Source organism: Beta vulgaris, chromosome 4 (assembly GCF_026745355.1).
Source record: "Beta vulgaris subsp. vulgaris cultivar EL10 chromosome 4, EL10.2, whole genome shotgun sequence".
Taxonomy (NCBI): Eukaryota; Viridiplantae; Streptophyta; class Magnoliopsida; order Caryophyllales; family Amaranthaceae; genus Beta; species Beta vulgaris.
Window position 1 is genome coordinate 15,010,148 of NC_079205.1, and position 26,235 is coordinate 15,036,382.

General features: G+C 33.7%; 2 protein-coding genes and 1 long non-coding RNA gene across 3 annotated transcripts; 2 read left to right on the plus strand and 1 right to left on the minus strand.

Annotated features, from left to right (window-relative positions):
• The first annotated feature begins 851 nt into the window (after positions 1–851).
• On the plus strand, positions 852–10,340 carry LOC104891413 (tRNA dimethylallyltransferase 9). Its single transcript, XM_010677102.4, has 11 exons — positions 852–1,156; positions 2,004–2,057; positions 2,258–2,300; positions 2,800–2,908; positions 3,274–3,472; positions 4,517–4,730; positions 5,235–5,329; positions 6,518–6,612; positions 9,482–9,557; positions 9,646–9,785; positions 9,866–10,340. The coding sequence occupies exons 1-11, from the start codon at positions 893–895 to the stop codon at positions 9,924–9,926; spliced, it is 1,350 nt and encodes a 449-aa protein (XP_010675404.2). The 5' UTR covers positions 852–892; the 3' UTR covers positions 9,927–10,340.
• Positions 10,341–15,654: 5,314 nt separating this feature from the next.
• On the minus strand, positions 15,655–19,952 carry LOC104891412 (hypothetical protein). The gene is made up of 4 exons (XM_010677101.4): positions 19,809–19,952; positions 19,609–19,686; positions 19,392–19,496; positions 15,655–15,889 (listed from the first exon to the last, which is right to left on the minus strand). The coding sequence occupies exons 1-4, from the start codon at positions 19,809–19,811 to the stop codon at positions 15,812–15,814; spliced, it is 264 nt and encodes an 87-aa protein (XP_010675403.1). The 5' UTR covers positions 19,812–19,952; the 3' UTR covers positions 15,655–15,811.
• A 4,172-nt stretch (positions 19,953–24,124) lies between these two features.
• Positions 24,125–25,741, plus strand: LOC130590951 (uncharacterized). Its single transcript, XR_008968844.1, has 2 exons — positions 24,125–24,183; positions 25,467–25,741. It is a non-coding gene; the product is annotated as an uncharacterized LOC130590951 (long non-coding RNA).
• The last annotated feature ends 494 nt before the right edge of the window (positions 25,742–26,235 follow it).

The window sequence follows — 26,235 nt, forward strand, 5'->3', positions numbered from 1 at the left end:
GGAAGGACCTTGGGTTGAAGTTTGGATATGCTCGAAGCTTTACCAGCCCAACTTAGTCATTGTATAGACTTTTAAAGATAAGTAAGGCCATTGCATATAACTTTGTAGTTGGAAGTTTTTACGGAGCCTAGGTTTTTGTTAATTGGTCTATTACTAAGGGATCTTTTAGAAGTTCCAAATACCAACTACAGAAAATCATGCATTGGATGAGAACTTTTTATAAATGTTCATTGAATTCATCAAGGGTATATCACATTATCTAAAAATAATCAAATTCCCCTTAATTAATAAATAATAATTAATCAAAATTATTGAATGTAATTGCTAAAAATAATCAAAATCATTGATTATTTATCAATATCAAATGAATCGCATAAACAAAGATAGAGATATGAAGTATAGTAATAAATTGAATCAAATAAATTGCAGCAAGGAGAACTTTTTGTTAACTATGTTTGTGCACTTTGTTATCTCTCATATTATTTGTTGTTAACTCTAATTGATTAGTATATTTATTTTACTTTCATATGGTCTTATAAGACTTAGATAATGACTTTGTATGCGTAGCGTGCATATTAGGCTAGGCTAATTGGTAAATTATTAAAAGGATTAAAAAGTTGTACCTTATGAATTTCTTGTGTGTAAACTTTGTAATTGATTTTTCTATAAATTAATAGAGATTTTGCACGCATCGCGTGCATATAAGACTAGTATATTATTACTTCCCAACTTCAGCTAAAATAGCCCTTATATGGCAGCCAAACAATATGTCGAGTCTCGTCAAAAAAAAAAAAAAAAAAAAACACAATATGTCGAGTCTATGAGACTATGACCCTCAATGGCCTCAAAGTTGGGGAAGTGAGGGATAATATTACTATTAGAAACTGGAAAAATGAGTGCAGTTGGCGGAGGTCTACGTCCATGGAGGCTACGCCTCCACTTTCCATACACTTGTTCTTCCACCACTCGCATTTCACGTCATCTTTATTACTCCCCCTTCTGCACTTCTTCTTCTTCTTCTTCCTCCTCTTCGAAGAGAGAGAAAAAAGAGAAAGTCATTGTCATCTCCGGGCCCACTGGCGCCGGCAAATCACGTCTAGCCCTCGAGCTCGCTAAACGTCTTAATGGTGAAATTATCAGTGCTGACTCTGTTCAGGTTTCTTTCCTTACCTCATTTTTCACTATTATAGTGTATCTCTTCTATCTCTTAATACTTGCAACATGTTGGGATATTTCACAATACTTGTAACATTTCTCCTTTGTTGCAAGTATAAGTATTAAGAAAAGGAGGAAGTACTATTATTAATATACCCACTTTAGTTTCTGTGAAAGATTATGGCTTTTACAGGATTTTTATTTCTGGGTTTTCTTTGATTTGTAGTTGAGGCAAAAGGTATTGCCCAGATATGAATTTGTTTGGATTTTCTTAGCTGAAATTTCTAGGCTTTTATTGATTGTAGTGGAATTATAGTGTTGTTGAATCCTTATATTGTTGTTTTTTATTTAGTGCTGTATCTTAGCAAGTTTGAAGAGATTTTAATCTATAATCTAAGTTATCTTGCTCTTGGAAGAAAGTTGAAATGCAAGTGAATATGATTGGTGGGAAGGTTTTTCTTTTTCTCTAGTGTGATGAAGCTGAGGTAAGTGAAATTGTTGAAGTAGGTTGTTTTTATATGAATGAAATAAGCTCGAACGAATTGGCTTATATTTTAATGGGTGAATATGGTATTTTAGCTAGTGTTTGGATAGGTTTTAGCTTTATACTAACTTCGTTTAGGGTGATTAAACGATATTTCAACTATGGCGATTAAAGCTTTCTAAGTTTGGCTTAATGTATCAAAATGTGGTCTGAGTTACTATGTGAAAATATTTGATAAATTTCATCTTAAGAACCATTTCGTGCTATTATTGTAGTATTACTGTGATGTTGTAATAGAAAATGATGGTCAAATTAGTTCTAAGATTTTGATCTGCTGATGATGTTCTTTCATCCTGTGATGCAGGTCTATCGAGGTCTTGATGTTGGGTCTGCAAAGCCTTCACCTAGTGACAGAAAGGTGTAACTAATATACAAAGGACATTGTTGTTGGCTGTATTTATATGCTATCATAACATTTTTCTGTGTTTAAACATTCACATGAAATTCTTGTCTGTCTCCCGTCAGTTGTAGGGATTCTTTGACAAGAAGTTGAAAGCAACTTCTCTGCAGTTGTCTTGCTTCTAACAGCCAGTTTTAACATTACCTTTTTGTTTTCAGGAGATACCTCATCATTTATTGGACATATTGCACCCATCTGAAGGTAGAAGTAGAAGTAGAAGTTTGAGCTTCATACTATATCTGTTTGCTGAGTGACTGCTGCCTAAACTAGAAGACAATTTATGTCTGAAACCTGTAAAACTAACCAATATTGCCTAATTCTGTCTTGTTATACAACAAATAGACTATTACATGATCATGTTCCTGGATCCCTTACATCAAGCAACTCTTATTCTTTTCTTCTCGTCTTTTTTAAACAGATGGAGCAATTGAGGGAACAGTTTGCAACTAAATCAACAATTCTTTATATTTGAAAAAATACAATTACGTTATTGTAATGATTTATAAGATAGGATGATACATCTAAGTCATACATATGTGTTTATGGCTTTACGCTGCATAACAATGAGGTAGAAGTAGTTTAAGGTACTAATCAAGCATATGCAAATGATTGATCCTTCTAAATGTTAAATGTTTTTGTTGGTTGCTCTGTTTATTTTATTGTATCTTTTCTAAACTATCTGAATCTCACGTGATCGTAGAGTATTCTGTTGGTCAATTTTATGAGGATGCAAGACAAGCAACAAGAGATGTCCTTAACAAGGGCCATGTTCCCATAATTACTGGTGGAACTGGCTTGTATTTGCGTTGGTATGTTTCAAGAACTTCTCTTCTTGTCTGTTTGGATGAGCCCTTATAGTTCAATGTGCATCATATATAGTTTTCTATGGACTTTGGCTCATGTTATTATGTCTTTTTTTCTATATTGATTAAATATATGCATCTGTAGGACCTTAAACTTGAACTTTAATATACCTCTAGTCTTTGCATTCTCTTATAAAAGGCAACTGGCGCTGGCTTCACGAGTGCAGCGTTTTGTTTTATTTTTTTCTTTTGTGGCTCTACGTTTCGGATCTTGGCATTGCCTTGTGTTATTCAGTTTGGTTGAGCATACCCTGGGTAAATATAAGGATGGGTTCATACAGAGATGTTACGAATTATTTGTCAAATGCTAGGTTCATATATGGGAAGCCTGATGTTCCAAAAGCATCTCGTGATGTTGCTTCTCAAGTGTATGCAGAGCTTGAAAATTATCAATTTAATGGGGATTGGGATGCAGCTGTAAAGATGGTGGTTGAATCAGGGGACCCAAACGCCTCGTCTTTCCCAACAAACAATTGGTATCGCCTGCGGCGTAGCCTTGAGATTATCAAGGTTTATTTTCTTTCGTTGTTATCTTAATGTGTCTCCGGCTGAAAATTAAAGAACTTTTGCACCCTCCTTATTTTATTGCCACTAATATTGTGATGTCAGATTGTTGTTTGCCAAAATATTTTGGGTCAGATATAAGAATAATTCACTAAGTTAGTTGTATCGCATTTTCCCTGATATAGGAAAATAGTTAAGAGTGCATAATATGTTACTGACTGTAGCTTTTTTTCTACTGCAGACCTCATGGTGATTTGTACCTCCCTAGATTCTTTCTTAAACCTTGAGAAAGTTTTATTCACTGACTTAACTTTTTGATGGGCACAAAGCAATGAAGCATTTCACAGTGACAACTCCAATAACTTGGCTTGATTAGCGAGGTCATGGGCTAATTTACTGAAGTTCTGGAAACATAGGAAATTATACATACCTCAAATTGAGATTTTACATTCTTCATATCCTCTATAATGTTACTAACTCTGAAGGAGATACCTCCATTTTATCAATGTGTTTGATCAGTATATTGATATCTGATATTATTGATTCTACTAGAGATTGGCAGCCTTCTAAAGTAATTTGAGGATCACGTTTGATTCACGTTGACGTGCAAACTTAGCATATATCGGCCTGCCTATTTGCTACAAGATTTCTACTGTTTCTCTTCTTTAATCTCCCATCCTATGCCTGCTTTGCTGTACACAGTCTCTTGTTTGCTTTTCTTCCAAGAGCCATCTGCCACAATCATGAAGTCATAACATTTCTTCCGGTTCTTTGCCAGCTCTGATTCTATATCACTTTCTTTGTAACTTTGTATGGTAAAAGCATTTTTCCATGTCTAAGAAAAAGTAAATAGGTCCACTAAAAGAAGGTAACCAAGTCCCTTGTGATTAGCAAGTTCCTAATCTGCTGTAAATGGATATGAGCTGTAGAACCCACGAGTTCATCACTTTCCCATGTATGATTTTTTTTCTAGTAAGGTAGCTCTACACCAACAAATCGCTCAAAAAGAAATACTTCGTATTATTTACAAATATTCTTTTTACGTTGCAGTCTAGCGGATCACCTCCATCAGCCTTCCGATTACCATATGATTCCTTTAAAGAGAAACTAGATTTAGCTGCACCAGATGATTGTCACAACAAGGATGGAATGCAAGGGAGCCAATTAGAAGATTTGGATTATGATTTCCTTTGCTTTTTCCTCTCAAGCCCCCGACTGGATTTGTATAGATCAATTGATTTACGATGTGAAGATATGCTTTCAGGTAAGTATCTTCTTGCTGTTTTGTTTATTCTCTTCGTTATAAAAACACATAACAATAAGTTCAGTCATAACTTATTGGCTTGAGAGCATCCCCTCAGTCCCTACCAACCCCTCTCTCCTTTCTTCCAACCAAAGAAATGAAAACATAAAGAATTGGAGGCTCAGAGCTCAATAAACTTTAGGCTGTTCAGGCATCTCGCCATCATTTTAGTTGCATAGAAAATTTACTTCCACCACTGTCTTAATGGTCTAAATGTGGCTCAGGCTGGGGTGTATGTCAGGAAGGACAAATGATGTGGACTGAAATAGGCTATTCTTGGGGTGTTACTTGTTTAAGATGAAGTAGGGCTGTAATAGGCTATACATCAAAGATGTTTCGTAAATGATAATAAGAACTAAATGTGATGCTTGTGATTAGTATGCACCATTTCAGCCTTTGTATATGATGTTCTCTGATGATATGACAATACTGACTAGTCTCACTTATAAGCTGTATTCTGCACAGGTAGTGGTGGGATTTTGGCTGAGGCCAAATGGCTTCTAGACATAGGTCTTCTTCCCAATTCAAATTCTGCTACTCGAGCTATTGGTTATCGACAGGTGTGCTTTGAATCAGCTCTACCTACCAATATTTTCCTGCATTTGTTTTTTCTATCTTTGGAATAATTACTTCTTCTACAAATATGGAAGCTCAGGGTGATCTTGTTTATTTTTGCATTCATATATTAATGATGGAGCTCATTTATATGCATTAACAATATAGTATCAACTATCAACAACCTCCTCTGCTTGTTTATGCTTATCTTATCCAAGATATACACTTAATCTAGTGCTTTTTAATGTAAGTTTCAATTTGGGATGACAATCCAGTCCGAATCTGACCCTGGTCCTCCCCGATATGAAGGAAAAAATCCGAGCCGACTCGGACAAAAAAATAGTCCGACTCCGAGTCGGAGGAGGGTCGGAGTTGAATCCCATAAATAGATCCGACATTTGAATCCGACTACGATTTCAAGGCAATTAGTCTTTTTTTATTTATATTAATGTTTTATGTATGTATAGTCTGACTCCGAATTTGAGGTATTTGTATTATATGAGATTTTTCCATTGAAGAAATGATTGTTTAAAAAATTAGTAATGATTAGATTATTTGTATTATATAAGATTCCCATATGATTGCTAAAAAAAATAGTAATGATTAGATTATTTGTATTATAGAAGATTTTTCTATTAGAAAATGGGGTGCAAATAAAAGTCGGATCAGGTCGGAGTAGGATGTTCGGTTTTTTAGTCAGATCAAATTCGGATTTTCGGGGTCGGATCAGATTCGGATTTCTGTAGTCGGAGTCAAATTTAAAATCCGACTTCTTGTAGAAGGAGTCGGATTATGCATAATGCGATCTAAGTCCGACCCGTTGCCATCACGATCTTTCTTGATCTTTATGAGGAATAACATGTACATCTGGGAAGTTGCATCAGTATGTCCAATTGTTTTCCATACATCTGTGTAAAACTTAATTTCAAATATAAGTCTACACACAGTTTGTCCTCAACTCCTCCCCCTTCCTTAGAAGGCAGGGGGTGTCAATTTTAAGGCACAATGGCAGGAAATACTCTTCAACCAGTTGAAGAAGTGTTGAACAAATACAGCTCAAATTCGGGGTTGAAGAAATGGATATGTAACTAATTTATATGAACAAGGATTAAATGAATATAGTTGTTTGCTTTTTGCGCAATGTTTAGCTTTTCTATGTATTGTTGAGACTTGTCCTGTCAATCTATATTCAGGGCATGGAGTATCTCTTGAGATGTGGGGAACAAGAAGGTCACAGTTCTGCAAAGGAATTCTTTTTCTTCCTAACAGAATTTCAAAAGGCATCCAGGTTTGTGCAGATCCAAAGGACATAACACTGCTTCATGCTTGTTTTATATATTAAAAATTATTTGATGCTAAACCTCAAAGAATCAAGGTGACAATATCCACCACTGAGTGAGGTTCCCATCAAACTGTGGGGTTGTGGAGAAGGTAAGATTGTGTCAGACTAAGAATCAGAATATCTTGTTAGTGATCAGAGCAGAAACAATGAGGTAACAAGACTAAATTAATGCAGGGAAGAAAAATTATAGCAAAATGCAGAAGTAGAAGCAGCATTAGTAAGAAATTATCAAAAAGGATGACAAATTCTATAGAGATTAATTATAGTGATATGATTAGTAGCATTAAGAAAGAAAGGAAAAAAAGGAGCAGATGCCCATACACAACAAGAGTAACAAAGGAGCTAGAAGTATAAGTATAACAAAGCAAACGGCGAATGATGATAGCAAACTATTGTTGATCACGAGCATTTTATTAAGTCATCGCTGTGAGGCTCAATCTAGGATCATGTACCAATGTACGTATAGCGATTACTAGAATACTTTTCCTTTTTTCCAAAAAAAAAAGAAAAAGAATACTTTTCCTCAACATAATTGCTCCTATGAAAAGGATATACTTCCTCTGTTTTTTTTTTAATGCACCACTTTCCTCTTATGGTTGTTTCTTTTTAATTGCACTATTTCCTTTTATGGTAAACTTTTTGCCCAATTTACCTTTATACCCTCTCTTGACTTACCCATCCAACATTTAATCATCCAACCTACCATAGTAAGTAAGGGCATTTATGTCCATTTTCACTCTATCTCCTCTTGTTTTTTGTGCCCAAACCAAATGGTGCAATTAAAAAATTGAGGAAGTATTACAATCAATTATTGAAGGAGCATATCTATGAATATCTATAGCTTTACTACCTTGAAGAAGAATATGGTTTATGAACAAGTCTCGGAATTAATGAGGAATGATATTTTGGTATGGTTGGAGTGACTACTTGTGGTAGATAAGTCCTTTTTTAGCTTCTCACCATGGCACGCAAGACTCTGAGCCTCTGAGGCGACCCCTCTTTTGTCCTCAACGGCTATTGCTTTCTTTCCTGATGAACTTCTATCCTATCAACTTCCTTTTTTGGTTATCTTTTGTCTAATGCTAACAAGCTACCTGCTGAAGCATTTGCATCTCTGCTGTATGTTGTTTGGGATCTGTTGGACAAGACACGTGAAACAATGTAGACACAGTAATACCTCTCCATAAAGTCAAGCTGAATCTTGCTGTCGTAGAGAAAATTGGGGGGAGTCCTCCCATCCTGTCATCCATTAAGTGCAGTATGCCAGTATATAATATCCTCTTCATGAATGATTATAATAAGCAATCTTTTTCAATTTGCTCCGTGCTCACAGCCTGATGTGGTTCTGCTCATAAATACTGGGACATCCTGAGCTCAATGCCTCAATCACAATCATTGCAGAAAGGAATTAAGCCAAACCAACCCCAAGCTGATTGTTTTAAAAAGTGTCCTGTTTAGGCATCATAATGTGCTTGAAGCCTGGAAAAGTTGAGCGGCTGCTGGCCAGCACCTTCCTTGAGTATACATCTGTTTTAGAAGTAGATCCAAATATATCATAATCCCCATTTTTTCTATTGACATTTTTTTTTTTTTTGATTGGGAAATTAATTCAGCCCAAGGGCTAACCCCTACCAAAGCTACTAGCCTTGTAGGAACTACCAGCACATTGGCTGGTAAAGCATGCAAAGCATGCTAAGGAAATACCCCAACATAATGTTGGGGGTAAGGATCGAACCCCTGACCTCAAGGATCAGAGGGGAGTGCTCTACCACATGAGCTAGCTCCTCATCCCACCATTTTCTCTATTGACATATTTGTTATACATATCTGTTATAGATCCAAATGTACCATCTAATGAAATGAGCAACATTAATATTGTGTGAATTGGCCTTTTCATATATTAATGTATTCTTCTGATGGCCTCCCAAAAAATTTAATATCATTGATCTACTTTCAACTAAATTGCTAAGAGGGATAGACAATTCGAACTTGTTGGCTAGAGTTGTAGCTAAGTTTTGACTGAATCCCTCTTCCCTGATATTGTGACATTTCTGTTACTTCAAGTTCCTGTGTCCCATCCCCTCAAAAAAAAAAAAAAAAGTTCCTGTGTCCCATATTGAACTTCCCACTTTTATTTTCTTATTGGCACAGAGAAGAAGACAAAAAATGTTAAAAAGTCTATGGAAACAGTGATAGTGGATAGACAGAGAGAAAAGTAGTAAGAGAGTATTGGAATTGAAAGAGCAAAAAAAGCTGATGTGATGGAGGGATAATGTAACTTCGACTCACAAAAGAAATGAGAAGTTTTTTGGGTACATCCCAAGAAGGAATGTGGGAAGTCACATGTGGTGTAGGTAGTATGTTGAGGAATTATAGCGATGAAATAAGGCTTCTTTTTTTCTGTGGCTTAGCTACATCTCTCGAATTAATGGTTAAGATGATTTGGTTATGTACTTTGTAAATCATCTACTAATGATTTCGGAATCCATCCTGGCTCCACCTGTATGTGATATATAAATGACCTCATTGTTTTAAGTACCAAGATATGGCATTTGCATCTCGATGTAGACACCTTGATATGTGAATGCTTCATTTATAGATCTCTACATTTTACACATCATGTAAATCTGTACAGACTGCAGAGGCTACATATAATCTTATGTGAGTGCGACATTTCAACTTACAGTTTATGTCTTCTGTATTTCAATTCACTGAGCTGAATTGAAAACTGTGTATCTTGGTGTCTATACTGCAATACATCCTTAGTAAAATATTATTTCAAGATCTAACCAATAAATGCCACAAAAATGTTCAGGAATTTCGCAAAACGGCAAATGACGTGGTATCGCAATGAGCCGATTTATCATTGGCTCGATGCTTCTAAACCCTTGGTATGTAATTTATTACATGTGCATCTAAATGTCTGATTAGACCACGAGAGTGAGCTTATTAAGCTTCCATTACAATATTCACCCGCAGGAGAAGGTTCTGAATTTCATTCATGATGCATACCATGATCAAGACACAACTTTGACAGTACCAGAATCTCTAAGAATGAAGAAAGATGTGTCAAACCGTCGGGAAACTGCTGAACTAAAGGCTTATAGGACGAAAAATAGGTTAATATAATTAACGCGAAAAAAGATTTTGTATTTCATTCTGACAGCTCTAAAGCTGACTATCGTTTTTTCGTCTGAAGGAATTTTGTCACACGCGAAGATTGTGCTGATATTCTGACATGGATAAGAACTGGAGGTTAGTTTGGAAGGCACATTACCACTTGCCGCAGCATGCACCATAGAGGAATTAGCATTCAGGAAGAATCTCAAGGTCTTGCAAGAATTAGCACCAGGTTCTTGCTCCTCCTTACATGCTTGTGCCTCCTGATTCATTTCCCATGCATAACATTCTTGCTAACATCTGTTGGTGCTGCGTAAAAGCTCTGGGGAAGACAAAGTGGCAGACTTCGAAGAATACTTATCTGTTTTCCCCTTAACCTTGTTTTTGGAGTGAAATTAGTGATAACTGCAATAAAAAAATTCATGTACCCTTATAGCGTGATGGAAAAAATGATCATGTAGCTACCAGTGTAATGAAATAGGTTTTGCAGAATGCTTTACATTTGGAGAGGAAGATCGATGGCTGAAAATAAATTAGTTCCTCTTATACGAGAATTTTCTAATCTGTACCTGTGATGTGCCAATTTTATCACAGTTCCATTATTCGTAAAATCGTAATGTTGGGGGAAGTGACAAGCGATTACTTGAAATGATATTTTTTAGCTTGGGAGAGTGCGCCTTTCAAGAGATTGGCGAGGGCTGTAATTGGTGATTTATCACCTTGATTAGCATTAATTCAGTCATGTCTTGCTTGTTTTTTTTTTTTATCTTAGTTCTTTCCTACCTGAATCTCTCTCCAAAATCTCTGTTTTGGTCACTAGTTTGAGCTGATTCATTCATTACACACACACTGCCTTCCTTCAGTTCCATGTTGACAAAATTTCTTTTGGAACTAAGATTGTAATTGCTGGAGTTTTTGTTAGTTGGCTTTTTGTTAATTCAAAGGGCACTATCACCAACAAACTTTCAGCCTTTCAGTAACTTTTGCATTAACCCATCTATGTTAATTTAGAGCTGATAAACATAGATGGGTTAATGCAAAAGTTCCTATCTTTCGAGACAACGTTCCACTCCGCCAAGTAGCAAACACAATCGTTGATTCTCTCCTCTTACCACAAAATCGAAGCTGGAATATCCAGCGCCTTCACCAACTCTTCACTGTCGAGAGTGTTCGCCAAATAAAAGGTATTGATCCACCCAGCTTCTCTCCGAGGTATCCAACAAGCTCTTATTACAGGCATGCAAGCACATTGAACCTTTAACCAACAAAACTTCACCTACCACCAGCAAATCTATGATCCCCTCTCTCACCTGGATGTAAAGTTGCAAATATAGGCTTAACTACCAACGCCACGCCTGATGTTATTATTCAAATCGTGGTTCATGAGACCACACTATTCCGCAGCATTGCCTGAGTTGGTTTTCGCCCTTCCTTTCCTAACCATGCTAGGCAAGGGATGTATCTATACACTAGTTCTGCGTTCCATACAGAAGTTCAAGCATTTCTTCATGCCTTGATTTGGGCTCAACAATATGGGTATATGTGCGTCTCTATAAACACATACTTAGAGACCCTATTTAACTACCTCCAAACTCCCCGTATTTGTGAAATCTCCATCAACTGGATGATCCATGACATCAAAATCATAGATGATTACATGGTTAGCTAATACAGTTAATAACATATTGTGTACCTAAAATAAAAGATTAAATCTCATTTACTTTATTATTATGGTTCTTTATCCACTTCTTTCACCTCAAAAAAATAAGATCATTATTGTTATTTTTGGTTTGGATACGAGTAGTATCATTGTGAATTGTCTATATATATTGCAATACATTAGTAGGACGTCATTTCAACTTAAACTAGTATTTGGGCCCGGACGATGCCCCGAGTTTTCTTTCTACTACGGTATAGTACTTAGTAGTAGTTAAATAAGTCATCTTATACTCATTTAAAAAATTCACCTCATTCATTATATGGATTTCAAAAGTTTTCCATTCATATATTATCATTAATTTTGATTGAAAAAGCAATAATTGGTATGGTGGATTAATGGTTGGATCTCTTACTTTCATACTTGAGGTTGTGGGTTCAAATCTTCATGTCAACTATTTTTTTTTTTTACTATATGAGAAAGAGATGGCTAAATAATATATTAGTATAGATTATGATATGTGCATAATATTGAATTGCATTACAAGAGATGATAACGACCATTGCCGTCCAAGTCCGATGCACAATTGACATCAATATAAGTCATTAATTCAAAGGCAATCCAACACACATGACACACCCAATAGGGCCCCAAAGATCTAGAGACATATCATCTCATAAAAGATAGAACCTCCAATCAGATGCGAAATAAAGGTTCTATTTGGCAACACATCAAACACTCAAATTAAAAGAGCGACTAATTAAATTCTTTAACATGAGTCGAAATCTTTAATTATGCCGCGAACCTCACTTTACCAGACAACCCAAAGTGTATTGCCACATAAGTAGAAAATATTGTGGCTCTCATTGTAAGATGGCTAAACTTACTCTATTGGACACTGACCATCATAGAAAATACGTCCTTTGTGGTTAATACTTGCAAGTTACAACTCTGTGACTTTTACACTATTCATCCATTAACTTTGATTGTATTTTTTTTTTTACAATGCATACATAAAATAAAAAATTATATTATTAAGATATGTTAGATAAGTATTAATATGAAAGGCTTTTATTTGGAGAAGCATTTTAATTACCTTAAATGATAAGATGTTATCATATTTTAGGTGCTAAAATGATTAGTAGTGTTTGTGGAATACCTAAAATAAAATTTCAGATGGTTGAAATGACTTAAATGATAAGTTAAAAATTTTACCTTTTCAAAATCCGAAAACAGAAATTTTGGAATTTTAAAACTAGTTTTGCCAAAACAATTTATTAACTTAAGCAATTGATTTTGCCAAATAATTAAGCTAATCAGCTACCTTATCTATTCCAGCACCTTAGCTTTATTTTATCATTTTCAGTTAACTTATCAGTTGCAGTTTATTTTCAACTAGTATTGCCAAAAAGGGCCAACGTATTTTCCAAATATCAACCTTTTGTATTTTTTTCTAATTGATAATTAGAAATACTAATAGTATAATAGTAAAAGATGTACATTGGTAGGTGTGAAAGTTAAAAAACGATAAGCATTGTAAAACAAAGGATGTATAATACTCCTTTAGTTTGTAGATCAATATTCCACTCTTTATCGACATGTATTTTGAGTGTAAGCATAAACTCATGTAATGTTAAAAAGTAAGTTGACAAATAGTCAAATAGATATAAGACCGTCTTTATTTGGAATATATCAAAAGCTTTGCAAAGACTTTGTGGAACTTTTGGATAGCGTTGCAGCAGTATTATGAGTCTTGATACTTGATAGTGTTGCAAAGACTTTGTGGAACTTTTGGATAGCGTTGGATAGTGTTGTTCTCAGCAGTATTATCAAAAGCTTTGCAAAGACTTTATAATAGTCATGCAATAATGTGGGTTATGGTCATTATGAAACACAAACGAACATACTCCCTTTGTTTTATATAAATAGTTTATACATTTTGATTGGATAATTTAGACAACATACAACTTTTACCATTAATAACTTTGATTAACCATTACCAAAAGCATAAATAGTAGAAAAAAATCACAATGATCGAGAAGAAAAAACTAATGTTTTAAAATTATCCATGAAGAGTAATCCAACTACATTTTCATAATAACATTTTTGACTTTATATATTATTAATAAAATGGACAAATTAAATTCATGAGTGCAAAAGTCAAAAGGTACAAACTATTATGGAACATAAGGAGTATATGTTTCTTGGCCAACCAAATAGCACCCATCAGGCCATCACTAACCATATAATATAAAACAGTATCAAATACTTTTTAAGGAGTCTAGAGAGAGTATAAGAGGTAAAGTGCAAAACTGAAAAAGATTATTATGTAATAAGTTTGAACAATAAGTAGGTTAAAGTTAGTGATGTCGGCAACTATTTCAAGAAGAAAGAACAATGATGAGTCTACCTTTTATAGTAAGTGGCATATCTGATTAATATATCCAAAAATGAAAATGAAACATCTATTTGCAATTAAAGGAATTATGAGCATATTGGAATGGAGAATAAAATTAACTAGTTTTTAGGCCCGAACTACGTCTCGGATGATTATATCTTTCATTTATTAATATTTTACTTTGAAATAATAACATCAAGTATCACTTGATTTAATGGTTAAGACATTAGTATACATGCTTGTGATCTCGAGATCGAATCTTACATTCTGCCTTGTTTTTAACACTTGATTGCTTTTTATATCTACACGTAGATTATTTCTTTTACAATAGTACTAATTTTTTTTAATATATTAGTATAGATATAAATTCCCTCATTCACTTCTGCTTTTTTTTTTTACACTTAATTGCTTTTATACACGCAATTACAATAGTACTATAATTAGGAAAGGAAGAACAAGTATGATAAAAAAAAAAATCAATAATGTTAGTCGACAAACTCTAAATGACTAGGTTGTTACCATGATACCATCTTTTTTTTTTTTTTTTAAAGGAACCATGATACCATCTTAGCAATGATAGAACCACTGAATTGTAAAATGTCATTAAAACATCTAATTTTGTAAAATGTCATTAAAACATCTAATTTATACTCCCTTTGTTCCATGGAGTTGTTTATGTTTTGTTTTCATTCGTTTCATAAGATTTTCATATTTTTACCTTACTTCTTACTAGTATTCAGTAACTACTTTTTTCATTATATCATCCCTCAATTTATGTTGCTACCATTAGTAAGAAGTATATTTCATGATATGAAAGGCCAAAGGGGAATCTTAGAGTTAGGTCATATGTGACCGAAATACCAACACTGATGTCGACACCAGTAGCTCTCAAACAACCATGGACCACGCAATTCCACCCCCACTGATGTATTACTATGTGAATTTTTCTCTCTTCTTCCCACTTAAAATTAAGAAAGTCTACAATTGTGTCATGCTATATTGGGTCCAAGTCCAACAATGGAGAAAGAACTGGGGGAAATTTCCTCTTTACTTTCCTAAAACATAATTGAAATTTCACTTTTGTGTCCTTTTGTATCACTAAATTTCATTTTCATGTCTCAAGGTTTTATAATATTTCTGTTTTATGCCCTAACGTATAAACAAAAATTTCACTCTAGTACCATGTAAGTTGACTAACTCCATTTTAGTGCGCTACAATTTGAATAATCTTTACCGAATAATACTTGATCTAATCGTAAGATTTAAAGTTGTGGGATCAAACTCCCGAATAGTACTAAAAACTACCCTACCAGACTACTCTATCAAGCACGAGTTCACTCATGGTACACCCGGGTGTACCATGAGCATGGTACACCCAGGGGTATTTTTGTAATAATTTAGAACTTCAGGTGCTCATTTGACACCAAATTTGCTTATATGGGCTTTTCTCATTTACTCATTTGTTCATTTTGTTCATTTTGTAATAAAAGTGGATGCTCATTTTCTTAAATGAGTAGAAATGTTTGTTCATTTGCTCATTCGTTCATTTTGCTCATTTGGAAAAAATAGTCTTGGGTGTAACATGAGCATGGTACACCCAGGTGTACTATAAATATTCTCATCAAGCACTTCTCTTTATCATTAGTGGAGTCAAATAAATCTAAACTTCAAGAACCATTTGAAAAGCAATTTACAATTAAGAGGGTGGGTGTATAGCAAAACATATGAAGTACAATATGAATAGATTGCCTTGGGTGTACGGTACTACGGTACACCTGGTGTAAGTCAATTGAAGGTGTAAAGAGGCACAAAGTTCACGCAGAAATTGATTGCTATAAGGCGTATAGTGATCGCAATACAACGTTTGTTTTTCCTTTAGTTTCTTGTCTGATCCGCAATCAAGAAAGATTACATACATTCACAATGAGATTAAAAACTCAGATGAGAAGTGCCAGTAAATACAATCAAGTTTAATCATTCTTTCGACTGTCCAGTTCAGCTGGTTTTGAATTTAAATCCTTCATTGAAGATTCAGCCTCTACATTCCCCTGAAAAGTCGAAAGTGTTCAAATAAACCAGAGTTCAATGAAATAGACTCAAAAATAGCATATAAGGTGCATCTGGGAGCATGTGCACTCAGGCGCAAGACAATCCAAGTTCATCTATGAGATAAACAAACTAAACACTTCACAGCTTTTCAGATTCTATATTTTAACAAATTTTGACTGTATATTAAATCACATTGACTGTATATTGAAATCAAAGTCTCATCATCATCAAATTTGAAAGTCCACAATGGTGAGAATTTGATTTCAATGTCATTTGACATACAATCAAGAGTTGAAGAATTTACAGTCTAAACTCTAAAGAGAAATCGAGCAAGCCCTTCTCATGTGATGTGGCAGCATGCTCTGAAGTCCAAATGCATCAAAGAATTTGCAGAGTGAAAGAGTTAGTACTACACAATTTTTAGCTCTGCAATACAATGAAACTAAATCAAAAAGTACTTCACCAAAAATATCCTCTATTTATTTGTTGTGATCTAGCACTTCAGTACATTGGTATTAGAACACCATAATCCCGAATCTAATCAATGACAATGTTTATTCTTCTCTCTAAACACAAAAACTAGGAAATTTCAGCTCAAAAATAGTCATCCAAGCACATATAATGTAGATAGAATTACTAGACACTCTTATCATGCCTTTACATCATCGTGTGTCAATATATAGGGTCGTGATTCTGGCTACAGTTGCTCAACATGACTGATGTGATGGTTGAAGAAACATGAAGTCTTCCTTTTATCATTTAATTCAAAAGATGTGCTAAGAGTGATACAATGATTTCAAACTATGCTTAATTTTGAGTCAAATTTCACTTTCAAGCTGTCCTAACAATTTCTTGAGTCTACTAAATAGTACATGATCTTCATAAATGCAAAATCATTACAGAAATATAGACAAGTTATGAACATGATCAGTGATCACAGAGTCCCAGACACAGCAGAGCAATGTTTGATCCCTAATATCCTTTCTACTTCTATTTTCTGAAAAAGATTCTCTATAGAGTGGCTGTATCAGTGTTGTTCGATACCTACCAGCTATTGCAACTAAGTATTGCAAAAACAATACACACATGTAAAGGAGACGAAAAGAGAGAAGCAATTTGAGCTTGCAATTAATTCTTATCTTCTTAGAATGCACATGCACTCATATATATATTAGAGTGTTCTGCCCGTATGAACATAAGCCAAAATTGAAATAACCAAATACCAAACATAAAGAAAAATTTACAAGCCATATAAAGCTAAACACCATCACCAAACTAGGACAGAACATAGCAAACTTTGTGACAGTCTCATTGTCCCTAGAATAGATTTGGGCTGCTGCGCAACTTCTGAAGTTAGACAAAAAAGTATTACGCAATGTCTCTCATGGAGGACTAAATCTCACTTGCTGATAGTAAAGGCGCTAATCTAATACCTCATATACAAAAAAGAGGAGCATCCTGCATGAACTCACGACTGCTAGTGAGTTGTAACAGAGGAGTTCCCAGCATTGACAAGGACACTAGCATATGCTGCCATTAGAAGGGTGTGAATTGTTTAAGAAAAAAACGTATGCAAATCGACTAAAAATAACAAAAACTTACGACTACAATGGACCAGTTTTCTAATTAATGAATGTGTATTCGAAAGAAATTACCTATTATAGAAGATATTTAGACCACAACTATAGAAAGTAATACTTCCTCCGTTCTGTTTTAAATGAAACGTTTGCTTTTTCACGCAACCCAACACGCTTCTTTAATCATTAATATCTTTAGTTGTGCACACGTAAAAATATAAAAAAAGTTATAATTTGATAGTATGCATTGAGACGAATCTAACAGGATCCCACTTGACTATGTTTTTCTTTATATAATGGCGATAAATTGGAGTCAAAATTGATCAAGGAATAGTGTCATTTTGCACGATGTTTCATTTAAAACAGAACAGAGGAAGTATTAAAATAACTTCAACTTATACTTAGAAGAGATATGACAGCCACACAGCCGAACACAAAAATCCACCTCTGCTAAGTAGGATAAGAGACATCAAATATATATGACTCCTAAAACTTCCGGTTGGACATCTGAGCTGACCCTTTCCTTACACACTTAAGCAAGGATCTCCCACTCACTCTTCCATATACTTTGCCTAACCACGTGGATCTATGTACAATTTCATGCCTCAGATCATAGTAAGTGGCACAGGCTAATGACATCATTTTTCACGGCTAAAACTTCCGGTTGGACATCTGAGGTGACCCTCATCTGAGGTGACCCTTTCCTTACACACTTAAGCAAGGATCTCCCACTCACTCTTCCATATACTTTGCCTAACCACGTGGATCTATGTACAATATCATGCCTCAGATCATAGTAAGTGGCACAGGCTAATGACATCATTTTTCACAGCTAACACCAACCAAATGTCATAGGCGTAAATCAATATGCCATCACAACAAACTAATATTAGTGTAAGCTATAATATTGACATCACATAACCATTAAAGAAATTCATCTGCGTTAATGTCCTCACAAATTTCACGATCTATCCAAGCAAATGAGCACAACTTCTAAGTAACAAGTGGCTTCATGCTCCATTAATGTCACGATGATAATAGAATGTAACAGACAGCCTAAAATTATGGATTATGAGATTATCCATGTTTCATAATCCAATAACTGGTGTCACATGCAAAGTACATGCATCAGAACAGACACTGAAACAGTATCATTGTGGCAAACGAGTTGCTCATAAGCCACATGGCATTTGAAACAAAATTCACGATCATACAAGCCAGTAACTTTTAAGCACAAGTGACACTCAATATGCTCTATCAAATGTTCATATACAAGTCAAACTTTCTGTTAGATAATCCCATTCAATTGAATGTTCGTATTTACAAGTTACTTTCATCTCATCAAGGTTTTTCACCAATCATAAAAAGTAATTAGACAAAGTCTCATTACTTGCATCCATGATAAGGCTTCAAACAAAAATTCCCATCCTATATCATTGATTATATAGTGTTCAATTACAATAATCTACTTTATTTTCTTGACTAGAAATAATAAAAACAAAAGGCATTGAATTCTTCCTTTGAAAATAAGTCTTAAGTCAGGCAAACATACAATACTTATTCCAAGACGTTAAAAGTCGATATAGGAATTGCAAGAGCTAAGAAACTCCCTAACCCTCCCCCACCCCCCACCCCCCCACCCCCCCCCCCCACCCCCACCCTTCCAACCCAGCCCAAAACAAGCAAGAGGCTAAGTATTTCCAAATAACTCTACACCATACATGCCGAGATCCTAACAATAAACTTCAACATTACTAACATCTACAGCCTACATATCAAGAATTCACACCAAAAGATCACAATTTCAACTGGCAACAATCGTCAAACAAATTGGTTCAATCACACAGTAGATATTTACAACAACAACGAAACTTAATATTAACTGATCATACAAATCAAAAAGAAGAAACTTTTGACTACTCACCTCAGAACTATTACTTTTGGTGACCATCCCTGGTTTGTAAGGGCATGCTGGAGGAACCCTTTCAGGTTTCCTATACTCCCATCCAAGTAATCGATAAACTCTCGCCTAAAACCCATAAACAATTTCCATTAAAAAAACCAAATTACATAGAATTAAATTCATGAAAATCAAAAAAAAAAAAGAGAAAACCAACAAAAAAAAGACGAGATGGGTTTACCATGAGTATATGAAACAACAGAGGAAGAGCGTTAACAACCGGGATCAGGAAAAGAGGCAACAAACATGCCAAACAAACCTACAAATTGAAAATTGAAAATTGAAAATTGAAAAATTAAATTGGCAATTAGCAAATCTAAAAGAAGATGCTAAATTGAATTGGAATAGGAATAAAAAGGGGATGAAAGTTAAGAATTTTACCATCTTTGCTAATTGTGAAGCTGATACGAGTGACTCTGTTGTTGATTGTTTTAGGTTAAGCAAGAAGTAATAAACGAGAAGAAAGAAGGTGATAGATGGGGGTGGATTTCTCTTTATGATTCACGCCTGTTGAATTATATTGCTGTCGTTGGATATTTCATATTTGGACTTTGACAAACTCGATCTTTGTTTTTTCATTTATTTAGACACTTTTTACGTATATTAATGCAAAACTTTAATGATATATATCTTTAGTTTTGTATTTATAAAAATTATAAAAAGTACATATTAATAAAATACATATTATGATGAATCTAACAAAATTCCAAATAACTATTTTCATCCACTTATAAATCACAAATTATGGTCAAAGTGAAATGTATGAATAGTGTAAAATATCAAAGTATAACAATTAAAATGAAACGGAGGAGTGGTTTTGAAGCCCGTGCGCACGGGTTATTGTCTATTTTACTTTTTGTAAATTTTTTTGTTAATATTGTTGATTTTTTGGTTGATGTGAAATGAGATTTTTCAACACCATTGTATTTATATACTTCCTCCATTCTTTTTCTATTTTAACAATTACTACTTTGGGAAGTTTCATCTATTGAAATCATACCACTTTTGGCAAAAATAAGCAACTATAATTGACAATATCGCCTTAACTTTATATTAATAAAATCATTATTTGCCTCTTAAAATTAAGTTTACTTTATTAAGGATTTACTTATCTCCTACTCTAGTTAATCTATGCTAAACTATCCTTTTTTATTTTCTTTAAAATCATGTTCGTACTCATTGTTGCAGTAGAAAAAGATAGAGAAAATATTTGTTATTATACTTTAATTTCACAATTTGTTATTGTAATATATAAATTTTTCTATTTTTAATGTTCAATTGAATATTGTAGCTAAGTTTATTATTAAATAAAATCACAATATCTGGTATGACTAACATAATTTTAACATGAAAAATACCCGAATAATACTTTAAGAAAGTAGAGGGTAATAATTTAATACATATAGAGAAAAAATATGAGTGACAGTTACAACTTCAACTTTTTTTTTTTTTTGAGGTACTTACAACTTCAACTTTTAATATAGCACATAAACCCTAACGCTGATTTTGAAAGACATAATTGCTATTATTACTTATAAATACGCTAATTTTTTTACTTGTATATGTATTTAAAATAAAGAATAAATAATGTATTATTGTTCATTTAAATAAATATATTTTCATAAGTTGTAAAACTATATTGTATATAAAACTTATTCAGGTTGTTTATAATATTGCAAATTATGTAGCAAAAGTTATATTTTATCTACATAACTAAATAATTAAGTTGTTTATTTAAAATTACTAGTGTAATATTCACTTATTAAAAATAACTTATATGTATTTATATCTATGTTAAGCACTACTTTAAAAAAATAAAAAGAATGACATGTCATGCTTAGGTAGAGATTTCTATTACTCTCTCCGTTTCTTTTTAATCTACACACTTTTCTTTTTACTCCGTTTCTTTTTAATCTATATATTGTTGCTTTTTCTATGGTAACATATCACATCTACTTTCTCCTCTTTTTTCACCCATGTCATTCACATTTTAATATTTTAAGGGTTTTTTGTCCCAAACTACCTTTAACTTTTATGTTTTTGCGAGAAACTACCTTATAAAAAAATTGTTGTCCCAAACTACCTTACTTTACCATTTTGTTGTTGACAACTACCTTAGGCCGATTCCGACGTTGACTTTTGTTTTTTCCGCTTTTTTATTGTCACATTATATCACTTGACCTTTTCAAACCCTTTTTTTAGTTTTCCCCACCCTAATTTCCTCATTTTCCGGTGTGCGCGCGCTCTCTCCCTCATATCTATGTGACACTTTGTACCACCAATCCACCATTAAATTCCTCTTCTACTTAAACTAAAATTGAAACAATCACCCTTCTCAATTTCCACAAGGGTAATTTTGTTCTTCCCACAATTTTGAACTGAAAAAACAAATGTCAATGCCGGAAACCGACATAAGGTAGTTGTCAACAACAAAATTGTAAAATAAGGTAGTTTAGGACAACAATTTTTTTATAAGGTAGTTTCTCGCAAAAACTTAAAAGTTAAAGGTAGTTTGGGACAAAAAACCCATATTTTAACCCACTCTTTTGTTTCTCTCTCTCACTTTTCAGTTTCTCTCTCCACTTTTTCAATTTCTCTCTCATACTTTTGCACTTCCTTCTTGGTTCTCCCCCAAAGTGAAGTGGATAAATTAAAAAGAAACGAATGGAGTATATGCTAAGGTTATTTTTTAAAATCATACTCTAATTTTGATCATCCAAAACTCTAACATATATATATATATATATATATGCATGTGTGTGTGCGTGTGTCTGCGCGCGCACGCGCGTGTGTGTGTATGTGTGTCTGCGCGCGCGTGTGTGTGTGGTTAATGACTCTTATATTATTTTTCCAAAAACCCCTCTATTTTCTCTCATCAAAATCCACTCCCTTATTTCTCCTTCCATCAGTATGAGCTCTTGATTTTAACATGCATGTATGGTTCATATAACTCTACCTTGTAGAATTTTATTGAAACTTTAGAGGATCTGGACTCGTAAGGTTGATGTTTTGAAAGATAATATATTTAATCCTATATATTGGACCTATGATAGAATGCTATAGTCACATATAGTACACTATAATTATAGCTATTATATTATCTAAAAGAAAGACTAAATAATGCCTTACCATTCATATAATCAAATATACTTTCATGAGTTGCAAAACTATATTATAAATGGATCTTATTTAATGATATTTCAAACACTCTCAAATAGTGCAAAAAATAATAATATTTTGAATTAGGTAGCAAAAGTTATATTCTATTTACCCAATATAATAATTTAGGTTGCTTATTCAAAACGAAAGTCTAATTTCTCGTTATCCAAAACTCCTTTTATGTATTTAAATTGTAGAACTCTATTTTTTAAAAGATTTAAAATAAAAATTAATGACATGACAATCCTATGTGTCGCTCTCTATTTCATAAGTTGTCGAATTATATTGTACATGGATTTTATTTCAGAGCATATTTCGAGCACTATCTAATGAAACAAAAATTATAATATTCCGAATTACGTAGCAAAAGTTATACACAATTTACATTATATAATAATATAGGTTTATTCAAAACCAAACTCTGATTTTAGCTTATCTAGAACTCATATGTATTTAAATCTATGTAGAATTCTATTTTTTAAAAAACAAAAATAAAATTTGATGACATGCATGACAATTCTATGTGGCACACTATGTAATCCCCCATATTTTTAAGATATTAAATTAAATAGTTTTAATCATTGTTAATTATTAAAGCTATTTAATTTCGGTATTTAAGAGCAGAAGGGATTTTGGTCATTTTTACCAAAATAGTATTTGAGTATTTCCACAAAGAAGTATTTTAGTATTTTTCAAGAAAGTATTTTATTAATATTAGTAGGAAATTATTTTGGAATTTGATCATCAAATGTATTTTGACAATTTGATGATAAGGGCATTTTCGTCTTTTACCCAAATTGACTACTACTATAAAAAGGGGGAAAACCTAAAGTTCCCCATCTTTTTTTTCACTAGCCACTTTCTTCAAAAAGGAGTAAGAAGTTTCCTTTTCTCTCTCAAACTCTCTCTTCCTCAAGTAAGTTTTCTTCAAGTAATTTCTTCAAAGATTCAAGTTCTAATCTAGTTTTGTTTTAAAAATTGTAGGAAGATCTTGCAAATATCAAAGGGAAGCAAAGAGGTAATGATTTTTCTGAAATTTTGGGGTTTTTCTTCCTTATTTTCTCTCTCCTCTTTGTTCACGATTTCCGGCCACCACAAGGGTGGTTCGCCGGCGAATCGACAGGTCCGACGAGACCATGTCGGGACAGCAGTGGTGGCATCCGACTAGGCACGAGCGCCGCCTGCCACTGCCGCGCAGCTGGTGGTGGTGGTGGTGCTCATGGTGGTGGCGCCGTGGTTGTGGTTTTTCAGATTTGTGGTTTTGAACCACTTGTAAAAAAAAAAAATTTTTGTTATTATTATTTTAATAATTTACAGCAGTAATTTATTAAGTAAATTAGTAGTTTTTATGAAGTTTTAAGTATTAGTTTGTAGTGGGTTTTGCCTACTAGTAAAGGTTTTCAAGTTATGACTTTAAAATAGTTTTTAAAGCTTTTTAAGAAAAATCAGCTTTATTATTATTTAAAATGCTGATTTTTATTTATTAGTAGCTTTGAATTGTTGTTGGAAGTACTAATTGATAGTACTTTATTGTTGGTAGGTTTCAAGAATAATTAAAGCAGTCAAACTTTTGACTGTTGATTTTTGTGTAATCAAGGTACATACACTTTGACCTTGACTTTAGTAGTTTCAAAGGATATATATATTTTATTGAGCATGAGGAGTAAGGAGAGGCTTATGCCTTGAAATTGTTTGAGTATATGTTGAGAACTTAGAAAGGAGATTAGGAATGGAACTTTTGAGTTATTCCTATATTTGAAAAGCATGTGATTGATGATTATTGCTTTTGAGCATGATTAAAGTTATTAAAGTTACTCTTGAAGTTATGGCTTGCCTATGAATATTTTATTGAGCATGGTCTCATTGAGGTTATATATTTTATTGAGCATGGTCTCATTGAGGTTATTATTTATTGAGCATGGTCTCATTGAGGTTATATATTTATTGAGCATGGTCTCATTAGAAGTTTAATTATTATTGAGCAAGGTCTCACAAATTATCAAGTTATTTGAGCAAGGTCTCAAAAGTTATCAAGTTATTGAGCAAGGTCTCATAAGTTAAAGTTATTGAGCAAGGTCTCACAAGTAGTTTAATCATTGAGCAAGGACTCAATTGATTGGATCATGGATCCTTAAGAAAGTAAGAAAAAGGACTCATGGAGTCATTAAAGTAATAAGATGAGCAAGGTCTCAAAGAATTTAGAATTGAGTTAATTATGGTGTTTGTTGCATTCACTTGTTAAAGAAAGATAAGAAATTAATTTATTTGCTAGATGTATTATTGTGATGTGTCTCACATAATGGGCTTTGGCAATAAAACTCTTGGGATGGATCCCCCATGAGTATTGAACATAAGGGGGGAGTTAGTGTGAAACTATACTCCTGCATATAGCTTAGCATGACGATGTTAATGCTTTTATTTTATCAAGCAAGTTTATGGAATTCCAATTATCAAGATTTATGAGTGGACTAGGTGTCACTCGTATTCTTTATCTCTGAGATGTTGAGTCTAGAGGCTCACTCTCACCCTCTTCATTACTAACAAGCTTAAAATTCTCGAGTCAAGTTATTTAAAGTTCATGGAACTTTAGTAAGAGGTGTGGGATCTCTTACACAAGAATAGTAGCCCGTATGACTCCAAGAGGAGGACGGTGCCCGTTCATTGCCAAATAATATAAAAGAAAGTATTTAGTAAGTTCAGTTATATGCTTGTGCATGTAGAGTCTAAGAAGAGCAAGCCGAAGTGATTGAGGATTGCATGCATTATTATTCGCATTAGTTGTTGTGTTATGTACTCAGCGTTGCTGATGTATGTGTTTCTTGTTTTCTTTTGGTTGTTGTTTTTCCTCAACAACCCTGTGATGATCCATTTGGTGAGCAGAGTTTAGAGAAGAAGTTGCAGGTACAAGTTCTTGATGTGCATGGAAATCATAAGCATCCGGATGGGAGTTTTCAGTCACGAGTACTTTATTATTTAAGTTATCTTAATTTTATATTTGACTTTACTTGACCAATGGGGTCAAGGTTTGACTTTTGAAGATGGGACTAGTATGGGATAGTCTCGGAGTTTGTAATTCATTTACATACTTTCTTATTTCTATTGTATTAAAGTATTTTCAGTTTATTTTAAAAGACTTCCGCTGTATTATCTGATTAGCCTTACGTATTATCATGCGTGGCATAACAACTCCCGCAATTTCTCCTAGTTTATAAAAGGAGGAGTCGTGGGGGTGTTACACACTATATGGCCTCGAAATCTTGAGGAGCTCCCTGTGCTCCCGGAAAGTTCCTCTTTTATGTATATATTGATTCGTAGGGTTGAAAGTTATTCGGATAAAACCAAAAATCCAATTTAATCCAATCCAAATTAGCAATTCCAATCGGATTCGGACTACGTTCGGATTGAGATATTTTTGAAAAATTGGATTTTCAGATGGGATTGGATTGAGGGTAATTTTTGATATGAAAATTCAATATAACCGAATAGCAATATGCCTTGTAGTATGTATCTGGATTGGGCTTAAGTACTTAATTAATTTTTTTAAAAGAAAAGCCTAGTCCATAGTTCAATAGGCGTATCACTTCAACCCTTCTCCTAAAAACCTAACAACCCTTAATTCCTCATTTTCTAAATCTACTAGGCTATTGAT